This window comes from Lynx rufus, unplaced genomic scaffold, assembly GCF_022079265.1.
Source record: "Lynx rufus isolate CCGP_SWC_20201006 ecotype Redwood Valley unplaced genomic scaffold, mLynRuf1.p SCAF_12, whole genome shotgun sequence".
NCBI lineage: Eukaryota > Metazoa > Chordata > Mammalia > Carnivora > Felidae > Lynx > Lynx rufus.
The window spans coordinates 22,256,873-22,277,576 of record NW_025814826.1 but is presented as its reverse complement, the minus strand read 5'-3'; the positions used below and the strand labels follow the sequence as shown (position 1 = coordinate 22,277,576).

The following is a 20,704-nucleotide window of genomic DNA, read 5'->3' as shown; positions in this document are numbered from 1 at the left end:
GTGCTCTGCAGGTGCCTAGTTTCCAGTGCCCTCACCACCACCCCGGCTTCCACTTTGGAAAGTTGTGCCCGTTCTCCGAAACCCAACTCAGGGGTTCCTAAAGCCTCTGCCACCCCTCCCCACAACAAGAAGCAATTTTCTCCTTATTAGCACTTTGTATTTTTCATATACTGTATTCTCTGTTAGTTAATTCCATTCTTGTTTCTTCCTCCTCAATCTTTGATTTCTTGAGATTAAGTTCAGTTTCTCACTCAGTCGTTGTACTGCCGTGTCCGTAGAACACAGTAATTTGCCCTTAGCAGCTACTCAGTAATTATCAGTGCAGTTGAACATCAGAAGGAAAGAAATGCAAATAGATTTTTAAATTAAAACCCTATAATTTAGGTTATATTTTTAATACTAAAAAGAGATCTACCTGTATTAATTAGAAACTTAAATCTTACATAAAACTTAATCGCCCAGGCCCAGATGTGTTTTTGCCCTAATAGTCATTGCTGTAGGTTTTGAAACAAACACTGGCATAAAACAAAACACCAAACCAAAGAAATCATATGCCTGTGTCAACACGAAGACACATGTGATATATTGTGATATCTCTGAGAGCCAGCTTAATTTTCTCCACGTTGTCTCGCCCAACTGCAACCAGGGCTTGAGTTTCAGCTGAATGAATTCTTATCCCTTTGGTTTTGGTACCAGACAAAGGGAATATTATATAGTTAGCTGTCTCTGAGGTGTCCAGCAATTATCTTACTTTCTTTTAAGTGTCATTTCAAGCCGATTACCTGTCTGTGATGGTTAAATAAGGTGCAACGGTCTTACAGATCTTTATCCAAAGGTGTAGGTTTTACAAAACAATTACTCTTCATTCTCTCAGTGGAAGCACGGTTTAGGACTCATGAAAGAAAAAGGTGGAGAACAACGCATTCTGCAATAGGAGTCTGTTTTAATCTTTTCAGTGCCTATTCTGGGCCACCCTTATTTCATCCATTAAATTATTATTATCCATAACACCCTTTAAGCTGATTTTGGTTTCAATTCGTGTCAACTATCTGACGGGTAGTTAGAAGCCACCATTCTTGAATCCAGTTATATTTTTAGTTCTACACGGTACAACGCCCGTCCATCTGAAGCTAGTAAGGGGAGAAGACCCTCCATTTGCGGCTCTCCGGGACACCTCTGCCCTCTTCACAAAGTCCTCAAAAGCCGAGGGCTCCCTGGCCTCTGATCCCGAGGTCAGAGAGTGGAGCTCTATTGGAGCTCTACAGTCACAACAATAACGTGATTGTTCTTCTAAAAGCTGTTTGTGTGTCCCAAGTTTGAAACCTAAACTGAAATATAAACTCTCATAAACTACAGTGTGGTTAGTATTGATGGTTACCAAAATCCACCATCTGAGAGAGAAAAAAATGGTTAGAGTGTTGTGGCTCGTAGTTTTAGGCGCCAACTTTATTTTGAAAAATGTCTTTAGAGTGTTGGATTGTCGTAAACCAACTTTTCTAAATTCTAGTAATTCTCGGTAAATCATTCTGTAGGTGTGTGTTATTTGCAAGGAAAAGCGATTAATTTGGTTTATTTTTGGAAGACCAAATTGGATTATGGGGGGAGGAGGGTGTTGGTCCAGAGCTGCCCTTCGCTATTTTTAATGGCAGCCATTGCCTCGCAGCAAATAGCGTTCGGCGTTATTGTAACGATGTGACCAAAAGAAAGTTTATAGGAATTTGTATGGTGAAAAATGATTCAGAGGTCCTCCCACCAAACCAGGTTTTTCCTTCTTGCTCATTTTCCACTTCTGTAGAAGAGCGGTAGAGAACAGAGAAAAAACATAAAAAAAAAAAAAAAGAGTATTTCAGAAAAAGACTTCTGAGCCGGGTTTTACCGTAGTGAGGAAGCATAATTTAAACTGCCAAAAGGGCTTGTTACCACGTGCCAGTTTCTTCTCCAACCACAAGCGTTTGATTCGGTTCCTATTCTTTATCCCTGGGGCGTGCTTAAGAATTCTGCCCCTACTTTGTTTTCCTGTTCGATTGCAGATAAAGAACTCCAAAGAAAGTCTGGACTTAAAATGAGTGAGAATGAGAAAAAGCAGGAAAAAAGGGGTATCCTGAGTGTCCCCTGTGGAACCCAGAAACTGCAGTGGGAGGCAGCAGGGTGAACGCTGGGAGAGTGCCACAGACCCTCTAATGGTGCAGGAAAAAGAAGTGTTGTCTTAATTTTCTGCATCCCTGCACTTGGGAACAAGGAGCAGGGAGTCTTTTTTTCTTTTTTTTTTTTTTTTAAATGTTTGTTTATTTTTGAGACAGAGACTCATGAGCATGAGTAGGGGTGGGGCAGAGAGAGAGGGAGACACAGAATCCGAAGCGGGCTCCAGGCTCTGAGCTGTCAGCACAGAGCCCGATGCGGGGCTCGAACTCACGAACTGTGAGATCATGAGCTGAGCCGAAGTCAGGCGCTTAACCCACTGAGCCACCCAGGCGCCCCAGGAGAAGGGAATCTTTAATTCTTCGTCCCGGAGTCTAGGAAACCTTCATAAAGAGGCTGGCTTTTCAGCTGAGCTTGAGGGCTATGATTTTCCTGAGGAAAAAGAGTAATTTTAGTAACCTTTGCTGGAAGACTCTTGTCATTTGTGTATTTTTCTTGCTTTAAGAGAGTCATGTCAGTAGGAGAGAAAACATGAGAAAGTTCCTGAAGTAAAGGAGAATAAATGATGAGTCCAGAATGACCAAGAACTTCCATCTTTCTTATATAGAAGAACTTTGGGTAAATTTGGAGAAGAAGTTAGTTGTAAGATAGTTTTAGTAGTTTGGAAACTATTGTAGGATATATTTTTGATTTACCAAAGGAAATAATTTATACTTCAAATTCCATTTAAATGAAATCTATTTCTAATTATTTGGGGCAGTCTTTGTGTTTCTTACTTATTATAAGGTAACCTTACCTGATTTTATGCAATATTCTTCCTAAAAATATGGATGTAAAAACCATGTACATTTATAATTTGCATTCCAGAGAGCTGGTTATTTAACGAATCTCTTTATGGTTTGCTTGTTGTTTTGTTTTTTTTCCTAGCAGCACAACCCTCCTCCCCTCCCCTCCCTTCCCCCTTCACTTCCCTCCCTCTTCCTTCCTCTCATCCCTCTCCCTTTTTTTCCTCTTCCCTCCTTCCATTCTTTTTGTCAACTCATAAAAGTCTGATGTGTTAATGAAAGGAAATTTGGAAAATAGAAAAATTACATCCATAGTGTCCATCAGAACAGTTTAACTGCTAATATCATGGTGAAGTTTCTTCCGAGTTTTCCTGTAAATTAATCTTCTCCATCTGTTTTCACCAGCAGCTCAGATTATTTTGTAAACGTTTATATGCTATCAAATTCAACCTATAATAGCTACATTTATTAGATAAATCCTTACCAGCTGCCAATCACCATTGTACTCCCTTTACATTTCATGCTCTGAACAAACTTAAAAAGTTACATGTTATTATTTCTCGAAGAAATGAAGAAAGTTCAGTTCAAAGAGGTTAATTAACATAATTAACATAACTAATATGGGATATTCCCAGGATTCCAAACCAGAGTGGACAACAGAAGATGTGCTCTGAGCCACTACATTGTATAGCTTCTCATGACTGCATAATAAATTCTATTATGAATCTTAGAGTTCTGTTAGAAAGGCCTCTGCTCAGATGTCACTCTGTCAAGAGAGAACTTTCCTGACCACCCATTTAAAAAGCTACGTTGTTCTGTAAAGTGCTAATCACTATCTGATGTAATAAATGTTCGTTTTACTATTTCTTCCCTCTCCACTTTCTTATTAGAATGTAAGAGTCATGGACAAAAGACTTGGTCTGTTTTGTTCACTGCTGTATCCCCCGATATCTAGAACCAAGCATGGCACAGTTCAATGATATTTGTTGGATGATTGAATGACCTCGCCTCCAGGTTACCTTTGCGTAAATACCGATTTGCTTAATCACCCTCCATTGGGACTGATAGGCTAGAATAATGCCATGATTACTCCCCTCTGTAAATCACAGGACTGACGCTGCTGTACCCTGAGAGCTCCAGGCTGGTGGGCAACTGCAGCCTACTCCACACGTTTCTACCCCGCACTGACGTTACATGTCTGCCGAGAGCCAGCTTCTCACCTATACTGGTTTCTGCCACTTGTTCTTGTAATTGTATAATTTACTTAAATATGACGTAGATGATTGTGATGGGAGTTTGAAAAGACATATATGTTTCTATAGAAACCAAGACAAATGCTTTAAAAACCTCAAATGGACAAAAATTGCTGTCAAGTAAGTGTATGCAGCATATCTATAATAGGAAAAAATAATAAAAATATACCTCATAAGATCTTATAAGAAATCGGGTTATCTACAATTTCTAGCTCTATTTTAGATAAACGAAAATTGGAAATAGTAGACGATGCTTAATGATATCAGTACAAAACTCCAAAGGAGACTGATACTCAAATGTATATTTTTATGTTTAAAGTTAAAACAAAATGATTAAAGGGAGTAGGCGTTGAGATGCCCGGGCGGCTTAGGCAACTGAGCATTGATTTGGGCTCAGGTCGTGATCGCAGGTCATGGGATCGAGCCCCATGTCGGGCTCCTCCCTGAACGTGGAGCCTGTTTAAGATTCTCCCTCTGCCCATCTCCCCTGCTCGTGTTCTCTCTCTCGCTCTCTCAAGAAAAAAAAGGTAGTAGGTGTTATTTTCTATAATGGTTCTTGATACCTAACTTTTAAAATTAACCAATTACTACTTCCGATTCTGTAGGAAAAGAAGGATTGTACTGTTTGGAATGAAACTCTATATTCTTAGTGTGCCAGGGAAAATCTCTAGCTGGTTTTGTTATTTCAATAATTTCATAAGAAATTCAGCAATAACAATACGACTTCATTTCTCTTTGGGGAATAATTGCTTATGAGCTGAAGCATGATTTCCTTTCTGCACTAGAATGTGAGCTTCAGGAGGACAGGGCCTTCATTTTGTTCATGGCTCTATTTTCAATGTCTGCAACGGTGCTCGGTGCATTAATTAGGTTTTGAATGGATAGATGAATGATTCTAAAGTAGGTACTTTTTTTGTAGAAAGATGTTTTTCATTTTGCAATAATACCAGTAGGCTTTTTGCAAAAAGAAAAGTACTTCCAAAGTATATATTCACTGGTAATCAGATTAAATTAAAATATAGTGCTTTCTATAGTATGTAATAATTTGTGTTTCTCTCTTCAGTGAAAGTATTGAAATACAGGAACCTCAGTGCTCACATTGCAGTGGTTAAGAAATGAGGAAGTGTTTGGATTTACTTATTAGCTCTAAAACTTCCTAACTGTGGCCATGGTCAAGTTGCTTTATTCTATATCTCTGTTTCCTCATCTGTAAAATGGGGCTAACCATAGGTTGTTACAGGCCCCGAAGCAGTTCGTATGTGTAAAGTACATAGAGACTATCTGCCAAGCTAGTAAGTACTCAGTAAATAATAGTTACTACAATTATACCGGAGTTTGACTCCTGACCTGTCATTTATTATCTGTGTGACTTGGGCAAATTACCCGTGGAAACAGTCAGAGAGGTTAGATAATCTGTAAGGGAAAGAGAGAGTGTGTGTGTATACACATGTATATAAACATAAAAATGGGGATTTTTAAGCCCGAAAGTGTGTGCAAGGTACTTAACTCCTAATAAGTGCTTCATGAATGTTAGTAAACACACACACACACACACCCCAACATACAATACTCTGAGAGAGGACTTTCATTTATTTAGTTAAAAATGTTTTGTTACCTGGAATCATAAAAATGCCCTTCATACAGAAACAGATGATCTTGCCTTTGGCATTTCAGTAAGTTTTTCTCCTAAATTAAGGAAGTTTTGGGTTTTTTAAATCTCATAAAGAGGTTTAAAATGGGTTTCAGAATAAAGAAAGATAAATGAATTTTAATCTGGACAAGTTCTGAAACTCCAACACGAGCACCCCGTTGTAGTTCTTGGTTTGATGACGTCTTTCCAGAATCCTGAGCCTTCAGTGAACCCTGGTTTTTGGAATACCAACCAGGGGCCGAGTATACCCTGCTGGAAGGGGAGGGCCGCGCTTGTGTTTCGCAGGCTGTGCGGCCCCTTCTCCTTGCCTTCCCTGCCAAGGCCTTATTGAAACCTAGCCTTGCTATTCCTGGCCGGCTTAGCGCCGGCTGACGGCTGACGGCGCTGGGGAGAGAAGCGGCCCAGGGCCTGGCTATATTAAGGAACTTAGCCTATGAGCATTCAGAAAGTAGAAACCGTCTTCTGCCACTGATGTCAGGCTAGACATTTTCCCCCCTGTCGGTAGTGATAGTTCAGCGCAGGTCTCTGCTACTCACACACCCTGCGCTGGCTTTTGCTGAGATGAGACTTGGCGAGAGGATCTTTTCCCTCTTTAAGACGTACGCGGATGATGGAAATGTTAACGGCCGAATCGTTGTGGAACCGGTGAACGCGCGCTTGGCCATTTATTTGATCACTGCAGCACGTGTTCAAGAGCCGCTGCTGCCCATTTGCAGGCTAATGTGTTTATTCCAGTCTTCCCAGTGGCATCTTGAAGTGTCTTTCAGCTAAAAAATTCATGAGTATTATTGGCTTTCAGTCAGAAAATGGAATATGTCTTCTAGTTACTGTCTAATATACCACTTTAAGGCCATTATACAAAAGTAAATCTAAGAGCATATTGAAAAGGAAGGAGGTCCGCAGCTTAAACATTTGTTTATACGCTGTATTACTTTTCTGTGGAGTGAGAAACAGCGTAAGAGGAGGTAGGTGCCGAAGCCATTGGACTCGGAGCATAGTCGTACCGAGTTGTAGGCTGTGTTTTCCTCTTTAACTGTCTTCAACTGCAAACGGTTCGTGCTTCATCACTGAAAAATCAGATCCTGATAATAGTAGTTTGTGTTTGCCTGGTTGCAGCTGAGTAAAAAGTCAGGTGTGCAGTAAGTTGCTCAAAACTAGTGAAGTTAAAATGAGAATTGGCTTCCAAAGAAGATGCCTTTTCTTCTGTATTGGTATGAAGTGAGTTTCCTAAAACTTTACAATCTGTTGTCACTGTATGAATTAACGTGCAGTTTTACAAGTTTGAATCTGTAGATACGCACTGTAATGTGTGAGGTAAATTAATATTGTATGAAAAGCAAGAAGCAATGTAATGTTCTGTAAAGATGAAGGTGAAAGTATTCTTACGATCTAGTACAAAAGGGTAATAACACTCTGGGGAAAAGAATGTACCATTTGACTAGCTACAATTTATTTTGGAAATACTGTGTAGCATCCTCTGTCACTGTGTTAAGTGCACTAATTCTTTTGCCAGTGGAAAGTAAAAAGTTTGATTTTTTCCTTGTGCTCTCATCCTTGCACTTCGTAAATCTGCATGGTTGTACTTATATTTGCAGGTGTGTGTTGGCTTATTTCTTTGTTTTTTACTTCTTTGCTTATTTGTTCTTTGTTTGCTTACTTACTTTGTTTGCTTACTTATACACAGCAGTGTGTCCTTGCATAATCTCTGTATTTACTGCAGAGAATATTTAGTTCTAGCCAAGAGTTGGGGTCTTGCCAAAATAATGTTTGCTTCGGGTAATTTTGTCCACTTGACACTTTGGAAAGAGGTATTTCCCCTCCTCCGTCAATTAGAGGTCTTTGTCTCTGTATCGGCTTACTGACGTCCAAGGTCTGGCCATTCTCTGCTTTCTGCCTTTCTCAGTGATCTATCTACTCCAAAAGCACATTTTGCATCTTTAAGCATTAGATACTGTTTTCCCTTAGACTTATCAGAGACTGGCCCAGAAATTGTTCTTTCTGAAAGTAAAGAGATCCCCCCCCACCCCGCCCAAGAACACCGTATACTTTATAAGGGAAAAATTGTTGCGAGTTTAGAATGAGCAAATGTTTTCACTTATGATAAAGGAGTAATGAATACATCTTTAACTGCTGAGATGGGCGTCTGACCGATGGAGGGCTGAGAAGATTATCCTTTCGTGATTTAATAGAATAGAAATAGAAAGGTGTTTCAGTGAAGATTTATGTACAGTTTCAGTATTGCTTGAGTATTTCTTAGTCTTACAAAGTGCATGAGGAATCAGACTACAGGTTCCCCAGCAATGTCATGTATCTCCCGTAAAGAGAATTCAGAAAGAACCTGGAAGGCCTTGGAGGCTGTAAGAAGCCTCTCTAGTCTCATATCAAGAACTAGATGATTTATCAGGTATCTCCTCCTCTTGTGAGTGTTGATAAGAGAAGTTGTTTCAACAGCTCTTTGTATGTCATTTCATTATAAATTTCATCTCAAAGTGAGGAATTTCAGAGAGGGTCTAACTTTTAAAAAATATTGCTTGGAACTAGCAACAGAGAGATCTGATGTTGATCACTCACTGTGTTTGGATTTCAGCAACAGTATTATCCTTATTTATTCTTTAACTGAATTTGTTCCACGTATAATAAATCTGACAGTTTTACAGGCCTTGTTTGGAAGATGGCCGGTACTGATAAAAGATAAAATGCACATTATCATTTGCATGAAGTCTGGATGATTAATTAGCTTTAATGGTATGAGACTGTATTGTGAGCAACAGCTTTGTTACCCTCTAAGTTACACTGATGAATTTCATGAAAGGAAAGTACAGTTTTTAATTGTGTTGAGGCTCAGCATTGCATTTTGCTCTCTGTCATGACGCTAGGGCTATCGCTGGCATTGTTCACCTCTCCCAGAATACCGTCACTTTGGAAAAAAAAGCATGCCTTAATTCTGGTGGCTGTAACTCTACCGTCTGGTTGACACAAGTTGGTATCAGAGGACGGAGGGGAGGACATACAGTCGCAGTGAGAGCAGGACTATTGTTTGTTGTAGATAACGAGAAGGGACAAATTGAAACTCCTTTTCCAGACTTGTCCTTTCACAGCCCCCCCGCATCTGGTAGAAACTGGCTTGTTCTCGATGACTGTAATTACCATCAGATACGACCCAAGAGTTTACTTGTGTCTTTTTCAGTTTTTGTGATTTACATTGAATAGTTTCAGAACTAAGAGTGAAACACTCAAGAATTTTGATTTCATGTGAATGTTGAAAATGTGCAAAAAGTTTAAGAAGCTATTAATTGAGGCCTGCTTACAAATTAAGATTCCTAAACCTTCACTGCTGCCCTTCGCTTTGTGTGTGTGTGTGTGTGTGTGTGTGTGTGTGTGTGTGTGTGTCTTCAGACCCTTTTATTGGGAATTGACTTTTAACTTTGATCTGCGAAAATGCATTAAAAGTCAGCTATCCATATAGTTTATTTTAGATGATTTTTCTGTACCTAAGTGCACACTGGTAGTCGTAAATCTGTTTATCGAATCTATCATTCTGTCCATCTCTGGTTTTTATCCGTGTCACTTGAGTGGGGGAAAAATTAACTCCCCTAGCCCCAGCACACGTTCTGGTGTGAAATCCTAACACTTGCCGCCCGCGAAGCCTCACCTAGGGCATTAAGAATATCAGTCAGAGTCATCCAGATTAGAGCAGCACACTTCTCTTCAAGCGCCTCGTTAATGAGGCTCACCGTTATTTATTTGGTTCATCCACTCAAGACCAGGACATAAATCCACACGTCTGCTCCAGGATTTCATCTACTTCTGGCCCTGTGGTAGGCAAGAAAGAGGCGCCCGGGAGCAGGCTGCTGCCCGCCAGCACCTTCACCCTCCTCCTCCTTTCCCAGCTTCAACCCTAAATTTGCTTTCCCCCTGCCCTCGTTTTTTTTTCCCTTTTCTTCTGAGAGTCTTGTCTTTTATTTTCCCCTGGTTGATGAGCAGTGGTTCAGAGGGAGCATCCCCGACCTGATGGCCATGGCCGGCAGAACGCACCCTCCTGTCCCTAATTATATAGACCCCCCCCCTTCTTTTTCCTTTGGTGGTTTACAGGTTGGTTGGCCGTGTGTACTGGGCATACAGAGCCCCGGAAAATTGCTCAGAATAGAGGACATATGGGGTAGACACAGAAAAATAAGAAGCAAGTATGTTCACAAAGTTAAAATTTATTTTGAGGAAATGTGTTTAAGGTACCATCACATAGTAATAAAAGGGAAAACCTGGCCTGTAAATAACTTAACTTCAGGAGGAAATTAATGATGTTTCAGAGCTACAAATAGAGTGGTTTGTGAGCCAGTCTTGGGTAGACACAAGTAAAATATAAACCGTCTGTTCAAATGGTTTTCTGTACTGAGACCAGAAATTGTTAGCTCCTTGCTTTACTCCTTCTAGCCCCTTAGTTGAAGTGTATCAATTCTGCCCCTTCCTGCCACGTTGCAATTATTAGTTTATGTATTTGGGGAAATTTTAAATCGATGATGGCTGAAGTTAATGATGCTAAATCCAAACGGAGTATAGTCTGTACGTAAGATAGTCATTTATATCAAGTGTCTTTTGAAAAGCTTTCTGATTTTTCTGCTGTTTTTAATATATATATGGCAAGACCCTGGGGTTGGGGGGCGGGGATGGCAATTTTCACCAAGAAACTTAACACGTATAGCTGCTATGTAGGGCATTTTGTTATATACTGGGTGTTTGGGTGTTATATTTTGATGATAAAATTTACTGGAGGGGCACCTGGGTGGCTCGGTCAGTTAAGCATCTGACTCTTGACTCAGGTCATGGTCTCACACTTCCTTAGATTGAGCTCCGCATCGGGCTCTGTGCTGACAGTGCAGAGCCTGCTTGGGATCCTCTCTCTCCCTCGCTGTCTGCACCCCTACTCTCTCTCTCTCTCTCTCAAAATAAATAAATGCAGTTTTTAATAAATTCACTTGAATGTTTATGATTTGTAGGACACTGCTTCCAGGGTGAAAATCCTCGAGTTCATTTATTGAAAGCTTACTTAGATTGGATGGGTAATGTTTTTCCTTACGTGCTCATGAGTGAAACCATGAGAATTGTGGTTCCAAGAGAAATGCTAAAAAGGAATGTTCATAGGTATCATCTGAGAAGGGTTTTGGGGTTGAGGTTTTTGCTTTCCCCGCTGTCCTTTTATACCTCCTGCAATGCCCTGGCTCCCCTCCCCCTCCCCACTGTTAGAGCTCACAGGTCTTTCTCAAGGCCACCCCTGTGCCTCCCTAACCGGGCCAGCAAAGTGTTCTTCTTTCTTGGATCTTACAGCCCGCAGGAGCCAGTACCAGTCATATAATACCTTTACCCATTTTACCTATTGGAGTTTTTCCTACGTACAGGGGTATCATCCCTCTTAACCTTGTTGTCTGGAGAGCAGCATGCCTCCTTGTGCTTCCTGAGCACTGAGCCTGACTCATTCTGGCAGGTGGGCAGGCAGTCTTTGAATAAATGAGGGACATTGAGATGAGGGGAAAGAGCCCAGCACAGAACCGCATGCAGTCCATATCTGGCTGCTTCTCTCTCCTGACTGTGCCTGTGTGATTACTAGAAGAGTGACATATTTGATGAGGAGACCCTCGCCGTAACATCTTAGTTAGGAGTAGGAGTGTGCGAGCCTGCGTACAAATAATCCCAGTTCCACCATTGGCTGATCTGCTCAACTGTCCTGGGCTGGAGATGCTCATAATTATCCCCATTTTACAGACAAGGTCATTAAGGCATGAGAGGTAACTTCTTAAGGTCCCCCAGCTAACCAAATGGTGGACCTTGGACGTGGATGCTGGCTATTAGCTTCTCTGCTCGATTGACTCTCATGGTCTGTTTGGATGATTAAATCATGGCTGGGAATTGCTTGGTGCCTTGTAAATTCTAAATGAGTAACGAAATACAGATTAAATTTGTTATCAGCCCCAAATTGTGGCCACAGTACAGGACCTTGGGACTTGGCTACATGGCTCCAACTAGCAGGAAGCTCAGGCATTAGCTTTCAGAATTGTCCCCTCCTGTGTGACGTCTTGAATATAATGTACAATTGGTGGGACCCCCCTCCACTGATACAGTGTTTCTTCGTCCTGCTTACACGTGACTCTGAAAAAATTTCATTCCTCTGCCCTTGTGGATCAGAGTTGTGACCTGAAGAAATGACTGGAGGGAGACTGAGCATCTCAGAGTACACGGAGGGAAGGCTGGCGGTTTGATGGGTATGTGACAACGATCAGTCTTGGGTGGTGTTTTCTTAGCCCACCCTCCTCAGTGTCCTTGCTCTCCATGAACCTGTTATTCTTTGGCATTTTTCTTAACTCCTTTACCTTCTGCTGTCTTGCCCTTCTGTCTGATTTTTTCCAATCTAGAAAGGAAGAAAAGCCACTCTAGAAAGCTAAGGAGGGTGAAGGTGACTTTAGAAGCCTGGGAGACCGAAGGAAGGGGGAACTAGTATAGAATTGGAACTCTAAGAATGACTTAAGTACTGACTTAATCTTTTCAGGCCCCATTTTTTTTTTTTTTCTAAGCAGTTATTAAGCACCTTGTGCTCAAGCACCTCTACTGTTTCCCCAGTATCTGTTATTAGTCCCTTTGTTTAGTTCTTTTAGAACTTAAACCTCTATCATTCCATACTTCACATATTTAAATATTATTTTGATTTTGCTAATGATGACCAACACAAATACTCTGATTCTCTTACTATATATCCGGTTCTTTTCTTATTGGAAGGAATCCAGTAAGCAGGAGCCAGTTATTGTCCTCCTTCGTTAGGGTCAGTAATATTCCCTGGGGTTTTTTCTTTTCTTTTTTTAAATGCATTTTGAGACCTTTGGTGATAGCAGCTAGAATTAGCCGAGGGAGGGAACATAGGAGCGGCAGGATGTGTGAGAGGAAACCGCTGAGGGGAGGTGTGCTTAGGAAGCTGCTGGGGAGAGAGGGCTCTACGAGCGAGCGAGAAGGGAGCAAGGAGGCAGCTGCTGCCGGGGTGGGGGATGGGGGTAGAGGGTTCGGGAGACTCCAGCGGGAGGCGCGAACATCCTCTGTTTGGGGAGCATTGCTCACGGAGGCCTTGTGCAAGGCCAGGACAGGCGGGTCAGATCTAGCTGGTCAGATGGGAAACATTCGGCTTGGTGGTGGGGCACTGCCTCTTGCCAGGGCTGTCTGTCATGGGTGAGCTATTGCAGCACAGACTTCACACTGGCCAACCCAAAACAGAGACTGGGAGGAGCCCCTTACAACACCTGTAGTTTCCCCATGGGTGCAAGATCACTCCTGAAACTGAAGCCTGACGGCAGAAACCCAGGGCTAGCAGATTGTAGTTGATGGTGTCGCTGAAATACGATGTCTGTTTAAAGAGTATGGGCCCAGTGAGGTAGGCTTGTTTGTTTTTTTAAACGTTAACCTTTACAGATGCTTAACTTTTAAGCAAGGTAAACAAAAACTGAGCCCTTTCATTAGAAGTTACACATGCATATTAATCAGAACAATGTGTTAATGACTGTTGTCAAATTTCTGATTGAAGTCAAAGTTCTTTCATGGTTGGTAAATTGATCAGGCACTTTATCATCAGCTCTATTCTCTTTTTCTACCCCCCTCCCCCTTTCTTGTTTTAGTTGCTGATATGTGTTCAAGATGAGTGGGATGGGAGAAAATACCTCTGACCCATCCAGGGCAGAGACAAGAAAGCGCAAGGAATGTCCTGACCAGCTTGGACCCAGGTTAGATTCTTGCTGAAAAACAGAATCAGTATTGGCCATGAAAGCCACATGCCTGCTTTTCTGATATTTTAGCATTGATTTTACACCCAATCGAAATGTTGTGTTTGGTTTTTTTCTCCTTAACAGTTAAACCTTTAAATATGTATTATTTAGCTTATGTTTGGTTATGCTAATGAGTTGCAGATTTTATTATTTTTTACAAGAAGGAAGCTACATACTTCTGATGTCCCCTGTGTGCTTCACTATTCTTCCATATTTTCGTTTCTGTTAGATCACAGAATGTCATAAAGACAAGAGATCCCATAGTAGAATTTGCTGTTAATTATACGCTGGGTTTTATTTTTATTTATTAATTGTTTTGTGAGTTAGTGACAAAGATTGTGGCCCTTCAGTGAGTAAAACAAATGATTTAAAGCAAGTTCCATGTCACATCTTATGGATGGAAGTGTGCGTTGTTATAATCCCTATGCAGGGTAATTTAGCATTATCTACTAAAATTATAAATGCATGCTTCTGGGAATTTTCCAACAGTATACTTTCACACATGCAAAATGACAAACACTGAGGTTACTTGCTATTAAACAGCATTGTTTAATAATTGCAAAAGATTAGGAGAAACCTAAATGTCTATAGGGAACTGTTTAAACAGCCGTGATACATCCATAACCTAGACTACAATACAGCTGTGAAAAAGAACAAAGACACTTAATGGATTGATATAAAAAGAATCTCTTAAGAATAGTTACAGACAAAAACAAGGTTTAGAGCACACTTATGGAGTACTACCACTGGTATAAAACCATTTGTTTTAGGATAATTAAGAAACACGTGAGAGTTGTTAACCCATTTTGGGGGATGAGAACTAGGCAAATGGGAAACAAAGGTAGAAGAGAGACTTCATTCTTTCGAGGGCTTAAATCATATAAACGATTTTAAAAGTTAAACACAAACAGCAACTTCTGTTAAGTGGCCGGTAAAAAGGAGCAGATGGAGAACAAAAGGGAAGAGGACCAGAAAGTCATTAAGACAGGCAGAGAAGGAGACAGAGCAGAAAGCCAATATTTCATGTTGCCTTTTCCCCTGTTAGTTGCCAAGCAAAACAAGTCTATTAAATCGTCACTGTCCACATCCCAGCCTCCAACCCTTAGCTCCAGTATGTTACCTCTAGATTACCTACTACCTCCTGGCCGTCCTCAGCTTTCTGTCTGTCAAATGTCTTTAATGCCAGGAATCCACTCAAGAAGACAGATTGATAAAATGGAGACTGTTTCAGTGGAGGGGCTAATGTTTTACCTAGTGCTGTGCTGGTGCCTGGAAATATATTACAGACTACAAAATTTTATCACTGGGTATTATATACAAATAATTGTGTGTTAAAACTACAGAAAGTTACTTGGTCAAACAACTTACTTTCCTTATTTATTGTACCGTTTGAATGTCATTTAGTGGGCCCTCGACTAAAAAAAAAAAAAAAAAAAGCTGTACGCTGTTAATGTTAGTGTCAGAGGGAACTTGCAATCTCAAATTCAAATGAGAAGATCTTGCCAATTTTTATTTTTCCCTCCTTTCCATTAACTTTTTAAAACTTTAGTTGACCTTAGACTGTTTATATTTTGCACGTCATTCAGACTGGAGAGTTAACAAATATCCTGGGTCAGTTTCGCTTTTGTTTCTAGCTGCACTGTGGTTTTTTGCATTATCTAAAAAGACTGGTTTGATTACCAACATCCTAAAGAAGTCTGTGAAACGATGAAGGTTTATCTGTATCTTTTTATGCTTTACCAAAAATCACTGCCATTTCTTTATTCCTATTATAACTGGGTTAAGTTCCCTTTCTTCTTTTACTAATCTTACGTGAATTTTTAAAATTGTATAAAATAATCTCCCTTGCTTGTCTAAAACATCCCTCTATGTATTCAACAGTAAATTCGATGCCCACTTCTGCCAAGTGTTGTATTAAGCTTGGTGATGAGCAGGTCGTCCTGATCCTTGTCATGGTGAGGCTTACTGTCCACGGGGGGACGTTAGGCACGTTGAACAAATGATCACACAAGTAAATCTATAATCACGTGCTGGGGTGAGTTTGATTTCAGTAAAACATGCAACATGTAGGACACATTCAGGTTTTTTCCCCCAAAGTACTTCCATATTTTATGTAAGTGACTTTTGTTTGTTATTTTTTATTAGAACTTGTGTAACATGCTTCTTTTTTTATAATAGCTTTTTTTTCAAATGCATAATAAAAACCATGTTTCTTCTTTGTAGCCCCAAGAGGAGCACTGAGAAGCGTAATCGTGAACAGGAAAATAAATACATTGAAGAACTCGCAGAGCTGATTTTTGCAAATTTTAATGATATAGACAACTTCAATTTCAAACCTGACAAATGTGCAATCTTAAAAGAAACTGTGAAGCAAATTCGTCAGATCAAAGAACAAGGTAAGAGGCCCGAATTAATCTTTTGGAGAGTTTAGCTGGTTTCTGTTTTTTCATGTATGAGAAGTCGCTTCAGAGTCCCTTTAATCCGTTTCTTCTGCTTAAATTATTGATGAGGAAATGATGTCACAGTGCAAGATGAATGCAAGTATCACTTGCAGTGGTTTATAAATAGGCTTTATATAAAATTCAGCAATTCCCTAAAGACAGAGGAGACTGAGGTGAGGCAGGGTGATGTAACTTTTCATCTAGTAAAACTCAATTAGGTGCCCACTGATTCTCCTCCCCTACGTTGGAATTTTCATTGCTTGCACAGCAAGTGACTGTCATAATTTGCAAGTGAGAAGCCAACTAAAGATGGAAACCAGAAGTAAGGAAAGGAAGCCACCTCCTGTTTCAGCTAGTCAGCATATTTGATTAAGTCGGAGCCTCAACTGGCCACGCCGCTAGATTAGAATTTCATATCCTGAATGACAAGAGATTTGAAAGGCTCAAGCCTCTAGTCAGAATTCTTTTGTGAAGTTGAAACACGGAACATGACAGCTTTCTTCCTGGGGTTTTCTTTTTTTCAGAGATCATTTTCTGCCTCTCTTCTTTGATATTTTTGCCTACAGAAAAAAATTAAGAAAATAATATTTTAAAAAAACACATTGGACTTTGTGGTGCCAAAAAAAAAAAATCAGTATTAGGCAAGTATGAACAGTGTCTTGGGGGCTCAGGGCCAATGCTCTTAAAGTATTCATACACTGCTTTCCTTCAGGGCTGGGGAGATTATTATCTCTTGTAATCTGTTTTTGACTGCATCCTCTCAGAGTTCATTGTTTTTATTCTCCCTTTTTATGTGATATTCAAAAGAGGCAGATTTTAGAGAAATAATGTCTTTGTCTGTGTAGGTGTAGGACCTGAAACTTGCCGTCAGTCATAAACTCCTAGCTTATCTATTTGCATATTATCATCATAGGATTTTTCATTTTTATACATTTACTATTAAGCTTCAGTTTCATATTTAAAAAATTTTACACGTGTAGTTCTTTGTTTTAAGAACTTAAAAATATACACATAGCATACACAACACAGTTTCTCAGACCAACCCAGTCTGAAAATCAGTCTTTATTTCCTGGTTTCTCCATCAAAATGATATCATTAAGCATTCAACGAGTTTCTGCTCTCAACGCCTGCCTCAGTAGCCCTTCACCTCTTTTGTCTTCCTTCTTTTCCCTTTGAGATCCACTAGTCATCAAAAACTCAGCTTAGTCTCCAAAAAAAAAAAAAAAAAAAAGAAAAGAAAGAAAGAAAGAGAAGAAAAAAAGAAAACGTCAGGGGCACCTGGGTGGCTCAGTCGGTTGGGCGTCCTACTTCGGCTCTGGTCACAATCTCGTGGTTCGTGAGTTCAAGCCCCTCATTGGGCTCTGTGCTGACAGCTCAGAGCCTGGAGCCTGCTACGGATTCTGTGTCTCCCCCTCTGCACCTCCTCTGCTTGCACTCGCTCGCTTGCTCGCTCTCTCAAATATAAATAAACGTTAAAAAAAAAAACCCTCAGTTTAACCTCAATTTTGTATCTTCTTCATTTTTTGGTATCAGCAAATGGATAGAATAACATTCCTAGAGCTCTTAGGAGAAATAATTGGTTAAAGTTTTATAGTGCTTCGAAGTGACTGCGTTTCTAGTTGCTGATACTGTGGTGGAGAAATCAAGCTACTTGTTTCCGATTTCTGAAGCTGAACGAGACAATTTTGTGAACACTGCATGGTAGGCGGTACTTTCACACTTTAAAACAGTTATGTGTTTTTTTTTTGTTGTGTTTTTTTTTTTTTTTTTTTACTATCAAGGTCTTGCACAAGGTTTTAAAGTTTTGCAAAACTTTGGTAATTCCCCCTTCAAACCATAAAACACGTTAAGATGTGTCACGCTGGGACTCTGCCATACTTTTCCCGTAGGTTTAATCCTAAGGCTGCATACCACAACCACCCAAGAAGCAGCAACAATAAACACCCTGTCACATCTTATTCTTATAATAATGTTCCTATTAATTTGAAAATTAATGTGTTTTGAAAAGGGAGGCAGGAGTTAAAAACCAAATGAAAAGCCCAGATACACTTTGATGGTCTCAATCTACTATTTTAAAAATATTGGTTGCTTATTCAATTATTTTTTAAAAGGCAGCGGGACTTTAGAATCAAATCAGACAGAAGCCAGGTCTGAATCCTGGATCTGCCTCTTACAGGCTCTTTGAACCTGGGCAAATCATTTTCTGTGCCTGAAACTCCATCTCCTCATACGGAGTTTAGCAATCACGATCTTGAGGTTACGTGGCTGTTGAAGACATCATGAGCTATGTAAATGCACTCCGCAAATACCCGGCCCGGTGAACGTGTGGTAGGTGGTCAGTAAATATCTTTCTCACAGTAAGCAGAATGTCACCTTCTTTTCTTCATACATGTTGAGGTCTTCAGACAGTGAGCCTCTCCTTCAGGCGGAAAATGAGAAATAAAAAAGGTGGGGAAGCAGATTACGAACATCCTTTCCTGCGGGGCCATTTGAAGAAAGTAAAGTTTTCTGCTGCCAGAGAGCCGTGCGTAGCCCATGCAGAGCACTCCGCTGCCAGCTGTGTCGGGGCCAGCTGGATGTGTCTCGGCAGTTGAGAGCCACGAGGCCCAAGAGCAACACACAAGTCAGACCTCGGCCCTTCTCGCTCACTCTGCGTGCCCACCCGCCTGGCCGATGCCCCGTCGGCCAGTATAAATGACGTCCAACCACCATCACCTTCATCGTGTTTCCGAACTTAATTTATATTTCAGTCACAGGTACCAGGCCGAATAAAATCATAATTGCGCCGGAGAAGTTAAACTAGGTTGCGTGAGGCGTCACAGTAAAGATGGCACGTCGGAAAAGCCAGGCTTATATCTAAGGTACCCTCCATGGTCAAAAGCTCAGGCAGACGAGCCGGGCGTGTTCGGCTTTTTCACTCAGGGCTGCTCTGTCATCAGCTGTCCCTCAAGTTTCCATTTGCTTTATAAAAAGAGGAGAGAGAAGAAAGGATTATTTAAAATGGCCTAAAGGATGAGAATTGGGAGGAAGAATTACCAGCTATTTAAATACGTGAGCATCGGCTCATGTATAGCACTTGGTGAGGCCCGTGTTTGGGAGACACCGGCCCTCCCGGAGCATTCACACTGCAGTGGACCTCGTAGAAGCAGAGCACATGTACACAGACGTCGTGTCCTGTGTGAGACAATGCTGATAAAGTTGAAAACTTCTGGCTTCTATAACTTAGAAACGGTAGTTCATTAATAGTAAGTAACCTTTTTTCGTAATGAGGCTAATACTGCTTCTATCCCACGGAAGAAGAATACGTAGTATGAAGAATACAATGATTTAATTTTGAATTACTGTGTCCAACTCCGCACTCCTCAGCTGGAAACTTAACTCAGCTTGTCTATGGAAAATACACAGGAATTCCTATGCGCCTAAGAAATAAAAGCAAACATTTAGGGGAGTACTAAAAATTAACACATCTTTGCTGCGCTGTTTAAAGTAACATCTCCTATGTTACCCCAATTTAGATACACCTTTCATTGTTTTTTAATCTTAAATAATTTTAAATGGATTTTATTATTTGGAAAACATTTGTCACTTCATTTAAAGCCGCTTGAGAGCAGCATATTTGAACACAGGGTGTATTGATCAGTTAATGGAGAATTGGTCTCAACCTTTCATTTTTGGTTTTCGAAAAGTAGCTTTAATGAGTGAATAACAGTAGGAATGAAAAGGTGCATCTCGAAAATCTGTGTCAGTGCAAGCTAGATTTGGGGGACATTTTCTTGTTGAACCAGGCTACCCGTATTTTAAGAGAAGGTGAGGAGCAGGGATATGCTAGAGTCAACTCCTGTCAACCAACGAAAACCAGTTGTGCGGTTTCGAGAATTTTATAAGCCAGTTGATGAGCACTTCACTATTAAAAATTACACGGACTTGTGATTAAACTGTATGTAAAAAGGCAAGGGAGACTAAAATTTCTCATTTGCTAATTATTCCACTGCATTTTGCCATTGTCTTACGTGCCAGAGGCCCTTCGTGTCGTGTGTCTACCTACAGGACAGACACACCGCGCAGCACTGGTTACTCTGCATCTCCTCAGTCCACATTCAGTCGTGTTATATTGAAATCAGCCATGAAGAGAATATTGATACCCTGGAAAGCTGGTAAACTCTCCAAATCAAGGCTCGATTGGTTTTGTTGGCTGTCACTTTAGACTTAAGAAAAAGTAATGAAGATTTTTTGGGGGGGGGGGGAAATGTAATGGAGAAAATGTTAATAATTACCACCTGACAGGGCGCCTGGGTGGCTCAGTCGGTAAGCATCCGACTTCATTCAGCTCAGGTCACTATTTCGCAGTCCGTGAGTTCAAGCCCCGCGTCGGGCTCTGTGCTGACAGCTCAGAGCCTGGAGCCCGCTTCGGATTCTGTGTCTCCATCTCTCTCTGCCCCTCCCCACCTCACACTCTGTCTCTTTCTCAAAAATACATAAACATTAAAAAATAAATAAATAATTACCCCCTGACATTTTAACATCAAGTAGCCATTTCGTGCATACACAAAAGATAATATCCAGTTCAGCAAAAAGTCACTCGCAGATTGACAATTGTATTTCTGCATATAGCGTCTTCATACATTTTCATTATTCCATC

General features: G+C 40.6%; 1 protein-coding gene across 6 annotated transcripts in view; it reads left to right on the top strand.

Annotated features, from left to right (window-relative positions):
• Positions 1–20,704, top strand: part of NCOA2 (nuclear receptor coactivator 2) — a 291,022-nt gene that overhangs the window by 170,327 nt on the left and 99,991 nt on the right. For 5 of the 6 annotated variants that reach the window (XM_047074020.1, XM_047074019.1, XM_047074017.1 and 2 more), the window contains 3 exons: positions 12,006–12,082; positions 13,478–13,582; positions 15,848–16,020. In XM_047074020.1, the coding sequence (XP_046929976.1) occupies positions 13,497–13,582; positions 15,848–16,020 (259 nt within the window). In that variant the 5' untranslated portion in view covers positions 12,006–12,082; positions 13,478–13,496. The remainder of the gene's footprint in view (positions 1–12,005; positions 12,083–13,477; positions 13,583–15,847; positions 16,021–20,704) is intronic. The other variant, XM_047074015.1, reaches the window with a different exon arrangement.